The sequence below is a fragment of the Myxocyprinus asiaticus genome, chromosome 26 (assembly GCF_019703515.2).
Source record: "Myxocyprinus asiaticus isolate MX2 ecotype Aquarium Trade chromosome 26, UBuf_Myxa_2, whole genome shotgun sequence".
In the NCBI taxonomy this organism is placed as follows: domain Eukaryota; kingdom Metazoa; phylum Chordata; class Actinopteri; order Cypriniformes; family Catostomidae; genus Myxocyprinus; species Myxocyprinus asiaticus.
Genome location: NC_059369.1, coordinates 8932715 through 8947414, shown reverse-complemented (window position 1 = coordinate 8947414; position 14700 = coordinate 8932715). Strand labels below are relative to the sequence as shown.

General features: G+C 45.0%; 1 protein-coding gene and 1 long non-coding RNA gene across 2 annotated transcripts in view; one reads left to right on the top strand and one right to left on the bottom strand.

Moving 5' to 3' along the window:
- Positions 1-691: 691 nt before the first annotated feature.
- Positions 692-2804, top strand: LOC127416871 (uncharacterized). The gene is made up of 4 exons (XR_007893200.1): positions 692-1015; positions 1656-1807; positions 1920-2167; positions 2251-2804. It is a non-coding gene; the product is annotated as an uncharacterized LOC127416871 (long non-coding RNA).
- LOC127416868 (sodium- and chloride-dependent GABA transporter 2-like) overlaps positions 1025-14700 on the bottom strand; it is a 28059-nt gene continuing 14383 nt past the window's right edge. Inside the window, exons 9-14 of the mRNA XM_051656454.1 lie at positions 13022-13134; positions 11838-11975; positions 10851-10953; positions 3374-3474; positions 1911-2081; positions 1025-1713 (exon numbers count right to left, since the gene is read on the bottom strand). Of these exons, the coding sequence (XP_051512414.1) occupies positions 1585-1713; positions 1911-2081; positions 3374-3474; positions 10851-10953; positions 11838-11975; positions 13022-13134 (755 nt within the window). The 3' untranslated portion in view covers positions 1025-1584. The remainder of the gene's footprint in view (positions 1714-1910; positions 2082-3373; positions 3475-10850; positions 10954-11837; positions 11976-13021; positions 13135-14700) is intronic.

The window sequence follows — 14700 nt, the reverse complement described above, 5'->3', positions numbered from 1 at the left end:
ATACAACTATAGTATTATAGTACTGGCCCTCAAATCTGATTGCACGAGAGGTGTTCCAAGAGTGCTGGGACACTACACTGTTAAGATTACCCCACTTGTGTTTGTGGCATTCTAAACTAAAGTGTAAGAGCAGTGCAGATGTGTAATTGCAGCTAGATGTGTGAATTTTCATTCATCCCTGTGAAATTAAAGATTTGAGCCTGTAGGTGGTGAAAAAAAAAGACTTTATTGTGTGTGCTATGAGTGAGTTGAGTTGAAGTTGAGACAGCATTGTCAGTCAGTTCGTGTTTTTTTGAAGTCATAAGGCATTGTCTCTTATTCGCTCGGATTACTGCTACACTACAGCTAAGAAATAGAGTTAAATTAACAGCTTCAGTATTCTGCCTATAACAGCTGAGAGTTGTGACAGAGAGAGTAATCACACATGTTCAGGATACCAATGTGATACCCTAGTTTCTGAGTTGGGAGAAGATGGAGTTCTGAAACGAAAGTTTGTGAGGAGCTTTCTCACCCAATCTGCCAATCAAATTGCATGCTGCAGAGTATATAAACCGCCGCTTACCTCACTCTATCGACAGTCTTTCTGGCATCCCCCCACCACACTATCTCCTTCCTCAATCTTCTAAGAGTTCCTGCCCATAGCTTCCTCTATATAAAAAGCCTCTTTCTCGAGCCCCTCCTTTGCAGACAGCAAGACACATAAGTTTATCCTTTATCATTCAAAGATTATATGGGCAATCGAACTCATGAAGTAAACTTTTAAGATGACGTAGGGGAGACAGCTTTTCCTGTTGGTGTCAAAACAGTTCCTCAATGGAAGAATGAAACTGGCGTTCTCCACGTTTTCTCTCCGGCAACAAAACACTTGAATGTGTGTGAAATACTGTACTTTTAGGATAATTCCGATAGCATGTTTGGCAGCATCACTCCACATTCGGAGCAGATTACTACCACACAACAGCTGAAGAATAGAGTTAAACTAACAGCTTACTGTTCTTCACTTCAACAGATGCAGGTAATCACACACTCAGTCTCTCTCTCTCTCTCACACACACTCTCACTTACACACACACACACACACACACACACATCCTTGTCACTCCAATAACTTATTAGAAACAGCCCAAGCTGTCATTACTCGTTTTAAGGTGATGTTTGTAACGGAGGCTTGTGTCCATCTTTCAAACTAGCAACAGCAGATCCTGATCCGTGGTATTAGAAAGTAGTTCCATGCACAAGTGTGTTTTTGGTATAAGTATATGGTGCTTTGAAATAAACAATGAATACCACAAAATAGGTTATGCAAGTGAAAAAGATAAAAATAATTCTTTTTTCATTGGGACAAAAATGTTTTAATGAAAAAATAAAAAGCAAAAACAATTTCATGGCTTTACTGAAATATTTTTGGTTGGTATTTTCTCAACTGACCCAACATTTTGCAGGTGTGGCAAAAAAATAAAATTTGGACCTGGACATGTTATGGAAAATATAAAAACTAAAGAATAGTGTTTACATTTTTCTTTCAATATCCATTGCCATGATTTTATTATACAGAAATTTTTATTTTCTTGCATACATGTTTTGTCAGTTTTCCTTTGTGCTGCTCCTGACCAAATCTTCCATCTCTGTGGTGAAAGTAATTTCCTGTATTTCAGCTGGTTGCTTACAGGTGAGCGGGAGGTTTGTGTCAGGACTGCACAGGTGAAGCCAACGCTGTCAAGGAACACAGACACAGGGAAACAACATTACACTTGTAATGATAGTGTATCAGTTTGATAGAACTGAATTCATGAATAATTTACTCTTGGTTAGTTATGCAGATTATTATTATTATTATTATTTTAAACAGTAAAACATTCACATCCCTGCCTTGGTAACATTTCAGGGATGAACATGTTTTCATGCTTTACCTGTTTCAGGCTCCCTTTGCCAGCAATAAGTTGGCCCAGTGCCCATCCAGGCACCAGCAGAATGGAGGACAGGGCCAGCAGCCATCCGAGTGCATACGCCCAGCTCGGGTACACATATGAGCGGTTGAAAGTCAGGGGCTTGAATTTAACCAGAGAGCAGATGAGAGAAACCTGAGATTGGTAGAAAAGAAAGTGAAAGTGGGGTGGGATAAGTTTAACTGAAGCAGATCAGCTCTGTGTCAAATTAAATGCTTCAGGTAGGCATCCACATATAAATAAATATATAATACATTTATTTAAATAAATATTTATTAATAAATATGTTATTTTCTATTCACAGTATAAAAACAATTCTCCAATCCAAGCATCACGCTTTCAAAACATTTAAAGGGATAGTTTACCAAAAACAAAAATTGTTATCATTCAATCAACCTCATGTTGTTTCAAACCCATATGACTTTCTTCTGTTGAACACAAAAAGAGATGCCAAGCAGAATATTAGTCTCTTAGGCACCATTTAATTTAATTTCATCTTTATTCCATACAATGGAAATGAACAGTAATTGAGACTAACATTCTTCTGAACTTATCCTTTTGTGTTCAACAGAACAAAGAAAGTCATGATTTTTTTAATAATATTTTTACAGTATTTTTCATTTGTATATGTGTGTCTATGCTGAATATGTTATGTCATAAATAGGTAATACATCTATACTGTTGAGTTCAATGTTAGTATTTGCATTTTAGAAAATAGTTCACCCCATGCCATCCCAGATGTGACTTTCTTCTGCAGAACACAAATGGAGATTTTTTGAATAATATTTCAACTCTGTTGGTTCTTACAATGCAAGTGTAGGGTGACCAGAAATAAGAAGGTCCAAAAAGGACATAAAGGCAGCATAGAAGTAATCCATATGACTCCAGTGGTTAAATCCAGATTTTCTGAATCACTATGATAGGTGAAGGTGAGAAACAGATCAATATTCAAGTCCTTTTTTACTATCAATCTTCACCTTTGACCAGTAGGTGGCTGAATGTGAAGTAAAAGTGAAAATTTTCTTTAAAAAAGAACTTAAATATTGATCTGTTTCTCACCCACACTTATATCACTTCTGAATATATGGATTTTACCACAGAGATTTATTGATTACTTTTATACTGCCTTTTTGTTCCCTTTGGTCTTTCAAAGGTCTGGTCACCATTCACTTGCATTGTATGGACCTACAGAGCTGAGATATTCTTCTAAAAATCTTAATTTGTGTTCTACAGAAGAAAGTAGTAGTAGTTTATTATGCCATGCAATTGAACTGATTTATTAAATTAAGAATCTGTTTTGATAGCTGTGTAAATTTGTTTTGAGAACACTGACCTATGTTTGAAGAAAAATTCAGTTGAGAAAAACGCTATTATTGACACTTCTGACCAATACATGGCATCCGTGAAACTCAAAGAGATGTACTTACCAAGGACACAAATGGAGTCAGATATTTCCAGCACAACATGAATATGTAGTTGGGTCGAGATCTTGTCATGTCTTCAATGATGTCAAACATTCTCTTAGCCCCTGTGGTAGAGGTACTTATGTCATAATTGAGCATCACTCGCTTTCAGGACCAGTCAACCAATCTCTTGGAGGGTGCCGATCTATCGTGTCAATTTCAGCTTGTGTCGAACCCATCTGCTGTGAAAACATGTAGTGGCGCCCTCCACAGAATGTCATGGTTACTTGTGTAACCTCCGTCCCCTGATGGAGGGAACGAGATGTTGTGTCGATGTAGTGACACTAGGGGTCACTCTTGGGAGCCCGAGACACCTCTGGTCTTTGATAAAAGGCCAATGAAAATTGGTGAGTGGTATTTGCATGCCACTCCCCCGGACATACGGGTATAAAAGGAGCTGGTATACAACCACTCATTCAGGTTTTATGCTGAGGAGCCGATATAAGGTCCGGCCATTTCAGTGGGTAGTTCAGCGTAGTAGCAGGAGGGACACAACGTCTCGTTCCCTCCATCAGGGAACGGAGGTTACACAAGTAACCATGACGTTTCCTATCTGTCACTCACTCAACGTTGTGTCGATGTAGTGACATTAGGGGTCCCTATACGAAACGCCACAACTGGCTGAACTGTGTTTCGTGAACTGGCGGAGTGTGGTGGGCAGACTACTGTGTGCCTCATAGCCAGCACACCAGGTCGACACGTAACCTCCCCCAACATAGTTATGAGTGTCGAACGGCCCTTTTTGGGGACACGTCGACTACCCAAAAGATAGAGACAGGCTTAATCCAGTCGTGGCCTCTTTTCCCCTTCTTTTTTTCCACTCCCTAAAAAAGAAGGGGGATTATCCGACTAGGCCGCCAGGTCTAGTCGGAGGGTGTCCCTCCCAAGGGGAAGACACAGCAGAGACCACACCTCGCCTAAAGAGAGAGGGGGATATTTAAGTGGAAGGATACGTCACATGGTCTTTCCAACCATGTGGAGAGTCTTCAAGGTAGATCCTGCCCAATGGGGGAGGAGTTACTACAAACATGGAGACTGGGGCAGAGGGGCTCTGCCCAAGGAAGATGCAGTTTTCCAACAGGGAAACGAACTAGCGGAAGATATATATCATATGGGGTTAGCCTTACAGGGAACCGCCACATGCGGAGCACCTACCCCAGAACAGGACTCTTAATTAGCACGTGTACTGGGCCGGCAGCGAGTCTCTCCAAAAACTTGACTGCCACAGGGTTGGAGGAAGTCAACCAGGGAACAAAGTTTGTGAACACTACTGGGAATTAATGGCGCACGTCTTCAGCTCCAAGGCAGGTGGAAGGCACTATGTTCAGTGATACACCCGGCCAGCTATCTCGGGCTTATCCGCTTGTGTTGCGTGCCACTACCTGGGACGAAACCGGTTCCACCCAGAGGTTGTAGAACCTTGCAAAGGTGTTGGGTGTTGCCCAGCCCGCTGCTCTGCAAATGTCTGTTAGAGAGGCACCTCTGGCCAGGGCCCAGGAAGCCGCTACACCCCTGGTAGAATGGGCTCGTAGCCCTACCGGGGGCGGCATGTTCTGGACGAGATATGCCATAGTTATGGCGTCAATGAGCCAGTGGGCGATCCTCTGCTTGGAGACAGTGCTTCCTTTCTGCTGTACACCAAAGCAGACAAAGAGCTGCTCAGAGATTCTAAAGCTATGCGTGTGATCCAAATAGATGCGTAAAGCGCGCAACGGACACAGCAATTACAGGGCTGGGTCTGCCTCCTTCTGAGGCAGTGCTTGCAGGTTCACCACCTGGTCCCTAAAAGGGGTGGTGGGAACCTTGGGCACATAGCCCGGTCAGGGTCTCAGGATCACGTGAGAGTAACCCGGACCAAACTCCAGGCATGTTTCGCTGACAGAGAACACTTGCAGATCACCTACCCTCTTGATGGAAGTGAGCGCAGTCAGGAGGGCAGTCTTCAAGGAGAGTGCCTTAAGCTCGGCTGACTGCAAAGGCTCAAAGGGGGCTCTCTGTAGACCCTGAAGAACTACGGAGAGATCCAATGAGGGAACGAGGCGCGGTCTGGAGGGATTCAGCCTCCTGGCACCTCTTAGGAACCTGATGATCAGGTCGTGCTTCCCTAAGGACTTACTGTCGACTGCGTCATGGTGTGGTGCTATGGTGGCAATGTACACCTTCAAGGTGGAAGGGGACAGCCTCCCTTCCAGCCTCTCCTGCAGGAAGGAAAGCACTGATCTGACTGCGAATCTTTGGGGATCTTCGCATCAGGAAGAACACCACTTAGCAAACAGACGCCACTTAAAGGCATACAGGCACCTCATAGAGGGGGCCCTAGACTGAGTGATCGTGTCTACCACCGTGGGTGGTAGACTGCTTAGGCCTTCTGCGTCCCGTCCAGGGGCCAGACATGGAGATTCCAGAAGTCTGGGTGCGGGTGCCAGAGTGTGCCCCGTCCCTGAGAAAGAAGGTCCTTCCTCATGGGAATTTGCCAGGGGGGAGCTGTCGCGAGGAGCGTGAGGTCCGAGAACCACATCTGGGTGGGCCAGTAGGGTGCTACCAGGACGACCTGCACTTCGTCCTCCCTGACCTTGCACAGGGTCTGTGCAAGCAGGCTCACTGGGGGAAACGCATACTTGCGTAGGCCAGGGGGCCAGCTGTGTGCCAGCATGTCTATGCCGAGGGGAGCCTCGGTGAGGGCATACCAGAGTGGGCAGTGAGAGGATTCTTGGGAGGCAAACAGGTCCACCTGTGCCTGTCGGAATTGACTCCAAATCATCTGGACCACCTGAGGGTGGAGTCTCCACTCTCCTCTGAGGGTAACCTGCCATGACAGCATGTCCGCTGTAGTGTTGAGGTTGCCCGGGATGTGAGTGGCTCGCAGCGACTTGAAGTGCTGCTGACTCCAGAGGAGGAGACGGTGGGCGAGTTGTGACATACAACGAGAGCGCAGACTGCCTTGGTTGTTGACATATGCTACAGTTGCCGTGCTGTGTGTCTGAACTAACATGTGCTTGCCCTGGATCAACGGCCGGAACCTCCGCAGGGTGAGCAGAATTGCCAACAACTCGAGGCAGTTGATGTGCCAGTGCAGTTATGGGCCCATCCAGAGGCCGGCGGCTGCGTGCCCATTGCAAACAGCTCCCCAGCCCGTTTTGGAGGCATCTGTCATGACCACGACGTGCCTGGAGACCAGTTCTAGAGGAACACCTGCTCGTAGAAATGAGAGGTCGGTCCAAGGGCTGAAAAGACGGTGACAGACCGACGTGATGGCCCCGCGATGTGTCCCGTGGCGTCATGCCCATCTCGGGACTCGAGTCTGGAGCCAGTGCTGAAGCGGCCTCATATGCATCAACCCAAGTGGGGTGGCCACCGCCGAGGATGCCACATGCCCCAGGAGCCTCTGAAAAAGTTTCAGTGGAACCGCTGTTCCCTGTTTGAACGCCTTCAAACAGGCCAGCACTGACTGGGCACGCTCGTTCGTAAGGCGTGCCGTCAAGGAGACTGAGTCCAACTCCAATCCGAAAAGAGATGCTCTGAACCGGGAGGAGCTTGCTCTTTTCCCAGTTGACCCGAAGCCCTAGTCGGCTGAGCTGTGAGAGCACCAGGTCCCTGTGTGTGCACAACATGTCTTGAGAGTGAGCTAGGATCAGCCAGTCATCGCCCTTAAAGGGAAAAGGGCAGCCTCTGTGATCTTCGTAAAGACGCGAGGAGACAGGGACAGGCTGAAAGGGAGGACTTTGTACTGATACGCCTGACCCTCGAACACGAACCGCAGGAAGGGTCTGTGTTGAGGAAGGATCGAGACATGGAAGTACGCATCCTTCAAGTCTACCGCCGTGAACCAATCTTGATGCTGGATGCTCGCCAGAATGCGTTTTTGCGTCAGCATCTTGAACGGGAGTCTGTGTAAAGCCCGGTTCAGTTCTCTCAGGTCCAAGATTGGCCGCAACCCACCGCCTTTTTTCGGTATGATGAAGTAGGGGCTGTAAAACCCTTTCTTCATCTCGGCTGGAGAGACAGGTTCTATTGCGTCCTTCCGTAGGAGGGTAGCGATCTCCGCGCACAGGGTGGCAGCATTTTCGCCCTTGACCAAGGTGAAGTGAATACCACTGAACCTGGGTGGGCACCTGGTGAACTGAATCGCGTAGCCGAGTCGGACGGTCCGGATCAGCCATCGCGACGGATTGGAAAGCGCGAGCCACGCGTCCAAATTCAGCGCAAGGGGGACCAAGGGGACAACATCATCGTATGTACCGGCAGGTGGGGCCTTGTGGTGGGGCCTCGCACGAGATGCCACAGCACATCGTGGCTGTGCTGAGTCTAGGGAAGCACTTACCTGGCTCCTTGTGACCACCCCCGGAACAGCCTGGGACGGGGGAGGAAGAGACATGTCCTCATAACCCGTGGAGACTGCCACATCAGGGGCGGCTGTGTGCCACAGCTGGGCACTCAGGGACGGAAATTCCACCGCTGGAGTGCCAATCCTGCAAGAAAAAGCCTGTGGACGGTAGTCGTGGTGACAACCGTACACACCGGGTATGTGACCCAGGGAGGAAGGAAGCCGCTCTTTTGCTGAACTGTTGGGTACCACAGCCACTTGGGCGTGCGCCGAAATCAAACAAAAAGGCAACAAAAGATTTTACACGCGGCCCTCCACCGGGGGATGGAGTGGTCTTTTTACCAGCTCCACGTGAGTGGGTTCCCTCATCCCTGGGTCACCCGTCTCAGGGGCGCTTCGAGGACCTCCGTGGGTTTTTTGGTGACGTCTGTGAGACGGGTGGCGTCGGCTTCCTGCGGTGGGCTCCACGCCGGGGCCGGGCCGAAGGGGCGGGCTGCGGCGGAGCCGGTGCGGTTACTGAAGGGGGATGCCCTTGGCGACGAGCAGACGGGGTGTGGGATCTTGAGCTGCGCTGGGGCAGGATGTGCCGGATTGCCTCTGTCTGCTGCTTCACCGTCGAGAACTGCTGGGCAAAGTCCTCGACAGTGTCACCGAATAGGCCCGCCTGGGAAATGGGGGCAGCAAGGAACCATGCCTTGTCGGCCTCGCCCATCTCGACCAGGTTGAGCCAAAGGTGGCGCTCCTGGACCACTAGTGTTGCCATCGTCCACCCGAGAGACCGCGCCATGACCTTCGTCACCCAGAGAGCGAGGTCGGTCGCCGAGCACAGTTCCTGCATCAAATCTGGGGTGGAACTACCCTCGTGCAGTTCTTTCAGCGCCTTGGCTTGTTGGATCTGCAGGAGAGCCATGGCATGCAGGGCTGATGCTGCTTGTCCAGCAGCACTGTAGTCTTTAGCCATCAGGGATGACGTGAGCCTACAGGGCTTGGACGGGAGCTTAGGGTGTCCACGCCAGGTGGCGGTGCTCTACGGGCATAGGTGCACCGTGAGCACCTTATCCACCAGGGGAATCGCCGTACAGCCCTTGGCCAGCCCGCCATCAAGGGTAGTGAGAGCGGGGGAACTGCAGAGTCAGGGCCGGGCAGTAAAAGGTGCCTCCCATGACTTCATCAGCTCCTCATGCACTTCCGGGAAGAATGGCACTGCAGCGGAGTGTGGCTGCTTTGAGCGGCGCCGCGAGCCCAGAAACCAATCATCAAGCCGTGAGGATTCAGGGGAGAGCGGAGGGTTCCACTCTAACCCGATGCTCACGGCCGCCTGGGAAAGCATGTCCGTCATTTCGGCATCGGCCTGTGACTGGCCGATCATCCCCAAAGGGGGAAGCCCAGCTGAGGCTTCTGCGTCCGACTGGACAAGCCCGCTCTCCGATGCTGCGCTCGAGAGCTCATCATCTTCGCGGGCTCCGAACAAGAAACCAGACTCGCCGTGAGACGAGCCGGCGAACTCATCCGGAAGCCTGATTGGGGCAGATGAGTGTGCTGGGGAATGGGAGGTTCGCGGGGGGATACCCGGCGGAGACGATCCCATTGGGGTCCCCAAATCGCCCCCAGTGCTAGCCGTGCTGGCCCGCGCTGACCTGTAGGTAGAAGGACCGAGGTGGGGAGCCACTGGGGTGGCTTTCTATCTTATGAAAGCAAGCAGAGACCGCAACGTTGCCATGGTCATGTTCTCGCAGTGAGAACATGAACCATTCACAAACGCTGCCTCCGTGTGGGTCACGCCCAGACACGAAAGACAGCGATCATGACCATCCGAAGTTGAGAGATAACGACCACAACCAGGAATAACACACAATCGGAAAGGCATCTTTAAAAAGACGTTCCGTGTGTGTGCTCTTTTAGAGAAATATATGCTCTTTTAGAGGGGAAAAAAGCTCTTTTCAGAAAATATACTCTCTAGTTTTTCTGCCGAAGCACCCAGGGGCGTTCTCTACAGTGCACCAGTGCAGAGGAGGGAGAAGCCGCTGAAATGCGCCGTCAGATCCAGCAGAGGTGAATGAACAGTAGTATTCAGCTCAATGAGCATGACCGTTCGGCTCCGAAGAAAAAAATCTTAATGAGTGGTTGCATACCAGCTCCTTTTATACCCGTATGTCCGGGGGAGTGGCATGCAAATACCACTCGCCAATTTTCATTGGCCTTTTATCAAAGACCAGAGGTGTCTCGGGCTCCCAAGAGTGACCCCTAGTGTCACTACATCGACACAACGTCGAGTGAGTGACAGATAGGGAACATAACTCACGAGCACATGGCTATGCTCGCTGCGTAGAATTAGAACTAGTAACTCTAGTAAGTCAGTTCTTTTCAATGAATTGGTCGAGTGTGCTAACAAAATGGCTTGAATCAGATCGCAATTCAGTCAGTATCATTTGGAAAGTTCACGCACAGGCTTAATCGTTTGAAGCAATTTATAAAACAGTAGCTGGATGCTTTTAAAAATAGAGACCAAAATAGCACTGGATGAAGTAGATATTTACTATTATCCATTAAAGCAAAACCTGCAAATACATCCTATAATTTTCCAGTGATGAAGAAGGTCTTGTGTGTGTGCAGCCTGTGAATGACTCTGTACTGCAGGTCAAGACATTTTCCAACCAAAAGTATTTTAAAATACTAATATTACACAGAAGCACTTAAAAGTACCAACTATTTACCATGCATAACAATGTTTATTGGACTTGCACCTTGGAGTACCACGTAAATACCATGGTATATTATCAAAGTGCCATGGTTTTAGCATATTTTCCCATGGTACTGTAACAGCAGGCATTTAATAAGTAATCTGATAAACTTCATTTTGTGCTGTGTATGCACAATGTAAACCTAACCTTTACAATGTAAAAAGTGTTTTTAGTCCATAGTTACATTAATGCTACACAATATACACTGGAGGGTCTTGCCTAGGGTGCCAAATGGGGCAGGACCAGCACTGTTGCCTTTTCAATCCTGTCTTGTAGTTTTGTGACATTTTGTCTTTTATACTACAATATGTGGAGATTGATTAGTATACGATGGGTTTCTGTTAAGCTCACTTTCTGTTACTTGTTTGCGACTCACCAAAGATCCAACCCATGGCCAGAGACTCAAACACAGACATGAACAGAACACTGGCTCCACTGCAGGAATAGTAGTCAAACAACTGGAATACATATATCCCGCCCTGAAGGTCACAATACAACATTACAAATCAAGATTAAATGTCTTGTAAATTTAATGAGTGTATGACAAGCCATTTTAACATTTAATCAATTGCTAGATATGAATTATAGACATCTAAAATAAAATGTTCATAAATTAAAATTAGAGGTAGACCGATATATCGTTTTTACAGATTAATCGGTGCCGATAGTTGCTTTTTTGGAACTATTGTTTCAGCAAAAATCTATGGCAATAGTTGCCGATAGTTTTTTCATCATTTCATAATTTCTAAATAAGAGTCCCCGATGTGTTTCAGGCTTGTTTATACTTAAAAGTCCCATGTTATGTACCAAATCTTCATTTTTTCTGGTTATTTTGGGGATTTTGGGGAACTGCATCTCGGATTTTATTCAGTTAGGACTCTTTTTCTGTGCCCTTCATAGTATGGCAAGAATATTTTTTTTACATTCTATATATAAAATTTAAAAACTAGGGCCCGATTAATTGGTTTTCAGCCTTTCCTACCACCACAATTATTGTTATTGACAAAATCCACTATCGGTCCACCTCTAATTAAAATGCTAATTCTTGGTATTCATATTACTTATTAATGCAACAGTAATTGCACTAGTAAACACTTCTTGATGATCTTGATTCAACATTCTTGATATCAACTGTAATATGTTTGCAGATATTTTTTATCAAATTTTTGTGTTACACATTAATTGCTTTAAAATTAAATAAATATTTAAATAAATGTTTTAAATTCTTCAGAATTCTTAAACATTCTCTTTATTTCTCAGTTTTAATTAGATTTTGAATCCAAGATTTTTGCACGTGGACTCAGACTTTCGAACACATTTTGCTATTTCTTTCTCTCTCACACACAACACACTCTCCTTTGACCTCTGTGACCATGACGAGTTGGCCAAAGAAGCAGATGAGACAGAAGAGCAGCAGTAAAATTTCTCGACGTCCAGCTTTTCGCAACACCATTGGGAACAGGTCTGTCACTGATGTCATAATAACCTCCATTCCAACGAACTTTGAGTGATGAAGCACAATGCAAGTGCATTAGAACTGTGAAACACTTCATTAGATAAAAGACATTCTAGAAATTACTGTCCAACATATCAATTAAATTGATTTAGTATTCTACATGCTTACAACACAAAAGCCTGTAGGAAGACATACTGTATCCCCCTCAGACAGATTGTGCTTAGTACTTGTATTTGTGAGTTAATGAACTATTCTAGGTTACTTTCAACCTTTTCTCTTTGCCACATTTGTAGCATGCAGTCAGATACCACCACCAATTATTATGTCCAAACTGATTTTGGAAACACATTTACAGCAATTCATTTGTAAAGGCCCTTTTACAACAAACACAATTCTTCACTAAATAAAGACTTTGAATAGAAACAGTAAATTCCTTTGGAACCTTTCACACCAGGAGCAAGCATTCTCACGCAGACAAAGCAAGGTTTTTAATGGTGAGTAATTTTGGTGAGACATGACATGTGAGGGAGCTAATGGGCCAAAACTGTTATAAACTGGCATTAAACACCAATGGATAAAGAATCCATAAATTATCCATAAATAATGAATATATATATATATATATATATATATATATATATATATATATATATATATATATATATATATCAATTTTATTTTTTTTAATTTTTTTTTGCATGAATATATTACATTTATTATATATGTTTATCCTGTTCTTAAAATGTTAATATATATATATATTTTTTTTTAGTTTTTAACAACTTGCCTTTACAAACACCAAATAATCAGTTATCAAATATATAGATATATCAAATGATTGGTTTAATGAGCATTAAAATCAGTTAGATTGAATGTTAGTTTAAAATATTACTTGTGTTTAGTCAATTATTTTGTTTGAGTAATTTCACTGTTTGTGTAGTAGATTGAGGAAGACCTTTGGCAGACAAATTGCAGACAAATTGCAGAAATAAAAAAATAATTAAATAAGAAATAAAGTATAACTGAGCTTCTCAACTCTTGAAAAAGTTCAGCAGCCACTGCTATGTGTATATGTGTAAGTTCAAGCTCACCTGCGTATCTAGACCGAGCAAAATGATCATGATGAAGAAACATGCAGCCCACAGCTGAGGGAGAGGCATCATAGCTACTGCCTGTGGATAAGCTATGAAAGCTAAGCCTGGACCTGAGAGAGAGAGAGAGATATCTGATGCTGAGTATTCAGAATTTTTAATCATTACTTAATATTGTCTGTTTGCAAAATGTTGCTAATTTAAATACTTTTTAAGGGATAATACACGGCTAGGTTTGCATTAAACTATTTTAATGCACGTCGTGGAGGCAAAGAACCACCCAACGCAAGTGCTGTATTCTTGCCCTTTTCTGTTTATTTTGCCATTGCAATGTGGAGAACAAAGCAAACACCAAAGCCTTGCAATCTTGTCACCCGAACAATGAACAATATCCCATGAATTATTCCATTAGGATACACTTGGATATACAGGTGCATCTCAATAAATTAGAATGTCGTGGAAAAGTTCATTTATTTCAGTAATTCAACTCAAATTGTGAAACTCATGTATTAAATAAATGCAATGCACACAGACTGAAGTAGTTTAAGTCTTTGGTTCTTTTAATTGTGATGATTTTGGCTCACATTTAACAAAAACCCACCAATTCACTATCTCAAAAAATTAGAATACATCATAAGACCAATAAAAAAAACATTTTTAGTGAATTGTTGGCCTTCTGGAAAGTATGTTCATTTACTGTATATGTACTCAATACTTGGTAGGGGCTCCTTTTGCTTTAATTACTGCCTCAATTCGGCGTGGCATGGAGGTGATCAGTTTGTGGCACTGCTGAGGTGGTATGGAAGCCCAGGTTTCTTTGACAGTGGCCTTCAGCTCATCTGCGTTTTTTGGTCTCTTGTTTCTTATTTTCCTCTTGACAATACCCCATAGATTCTCTATGGGGTTCAGGTCTGGTGAGTTTGCTGGCCAGTCAAGCACACCAACACCATGGTCATTTAACCAACTTTTGGTGCTTTTGGCAGTGTTGGCAGGTGCCAAATCCTGCTGGAAAATGAAATCAGCATCTTTAAAAAGCTGGTCAGCAGAAGGAAGCATGAAGTGCTCCAAAATTTCTTGGTAAACGGGTGCAGTGACTTTGGTTTTCAAAAAACATAATGGACCAACACCAGCAGATGACATTGCACCCCAAATCATCACAGACTGTGGAAACTTAACACTGGACTTCAAGCAACTTGGGCTATGAGCTTCTCCACCCTTCCTCCAGACTCTAGGACCTTGGTTTCCAAATGAAATACAAAACTTGCTCTCATCTGAAAAGAGGACTTTGGACCACTGGGCAACAGTCCAGTTCTTCTTCTCCTTAGCCCTGGTAAGACACCTCTGATGTTGTCTCTGGTTCAGGAGTGGCTTAACAAGAGGAATACGACAACTGTAGCCAAATTCCTTGACACGTCTGTGTGTGGTGGCTCTTGATGCCTTGACCCCAGCCTCAGTCCATTGTGAATTCTTGATCGAATTTGCTTGACAATCATAAGGCTCCGGTTCTCTCGGTTGGTTGTGCATCTTTTTCTTCCACACTTTTTCCTTCCACTCAACTTTCTGTTAACATGCTTGGATACAGCACTCTGTGAACAGCCAGCTTCTTTGGCAATGAATGTCTGTGGCTTACCCTCCTTGTGAAGGGTGTCAATGATTGTCTTCTGGACAACTGTCAGATC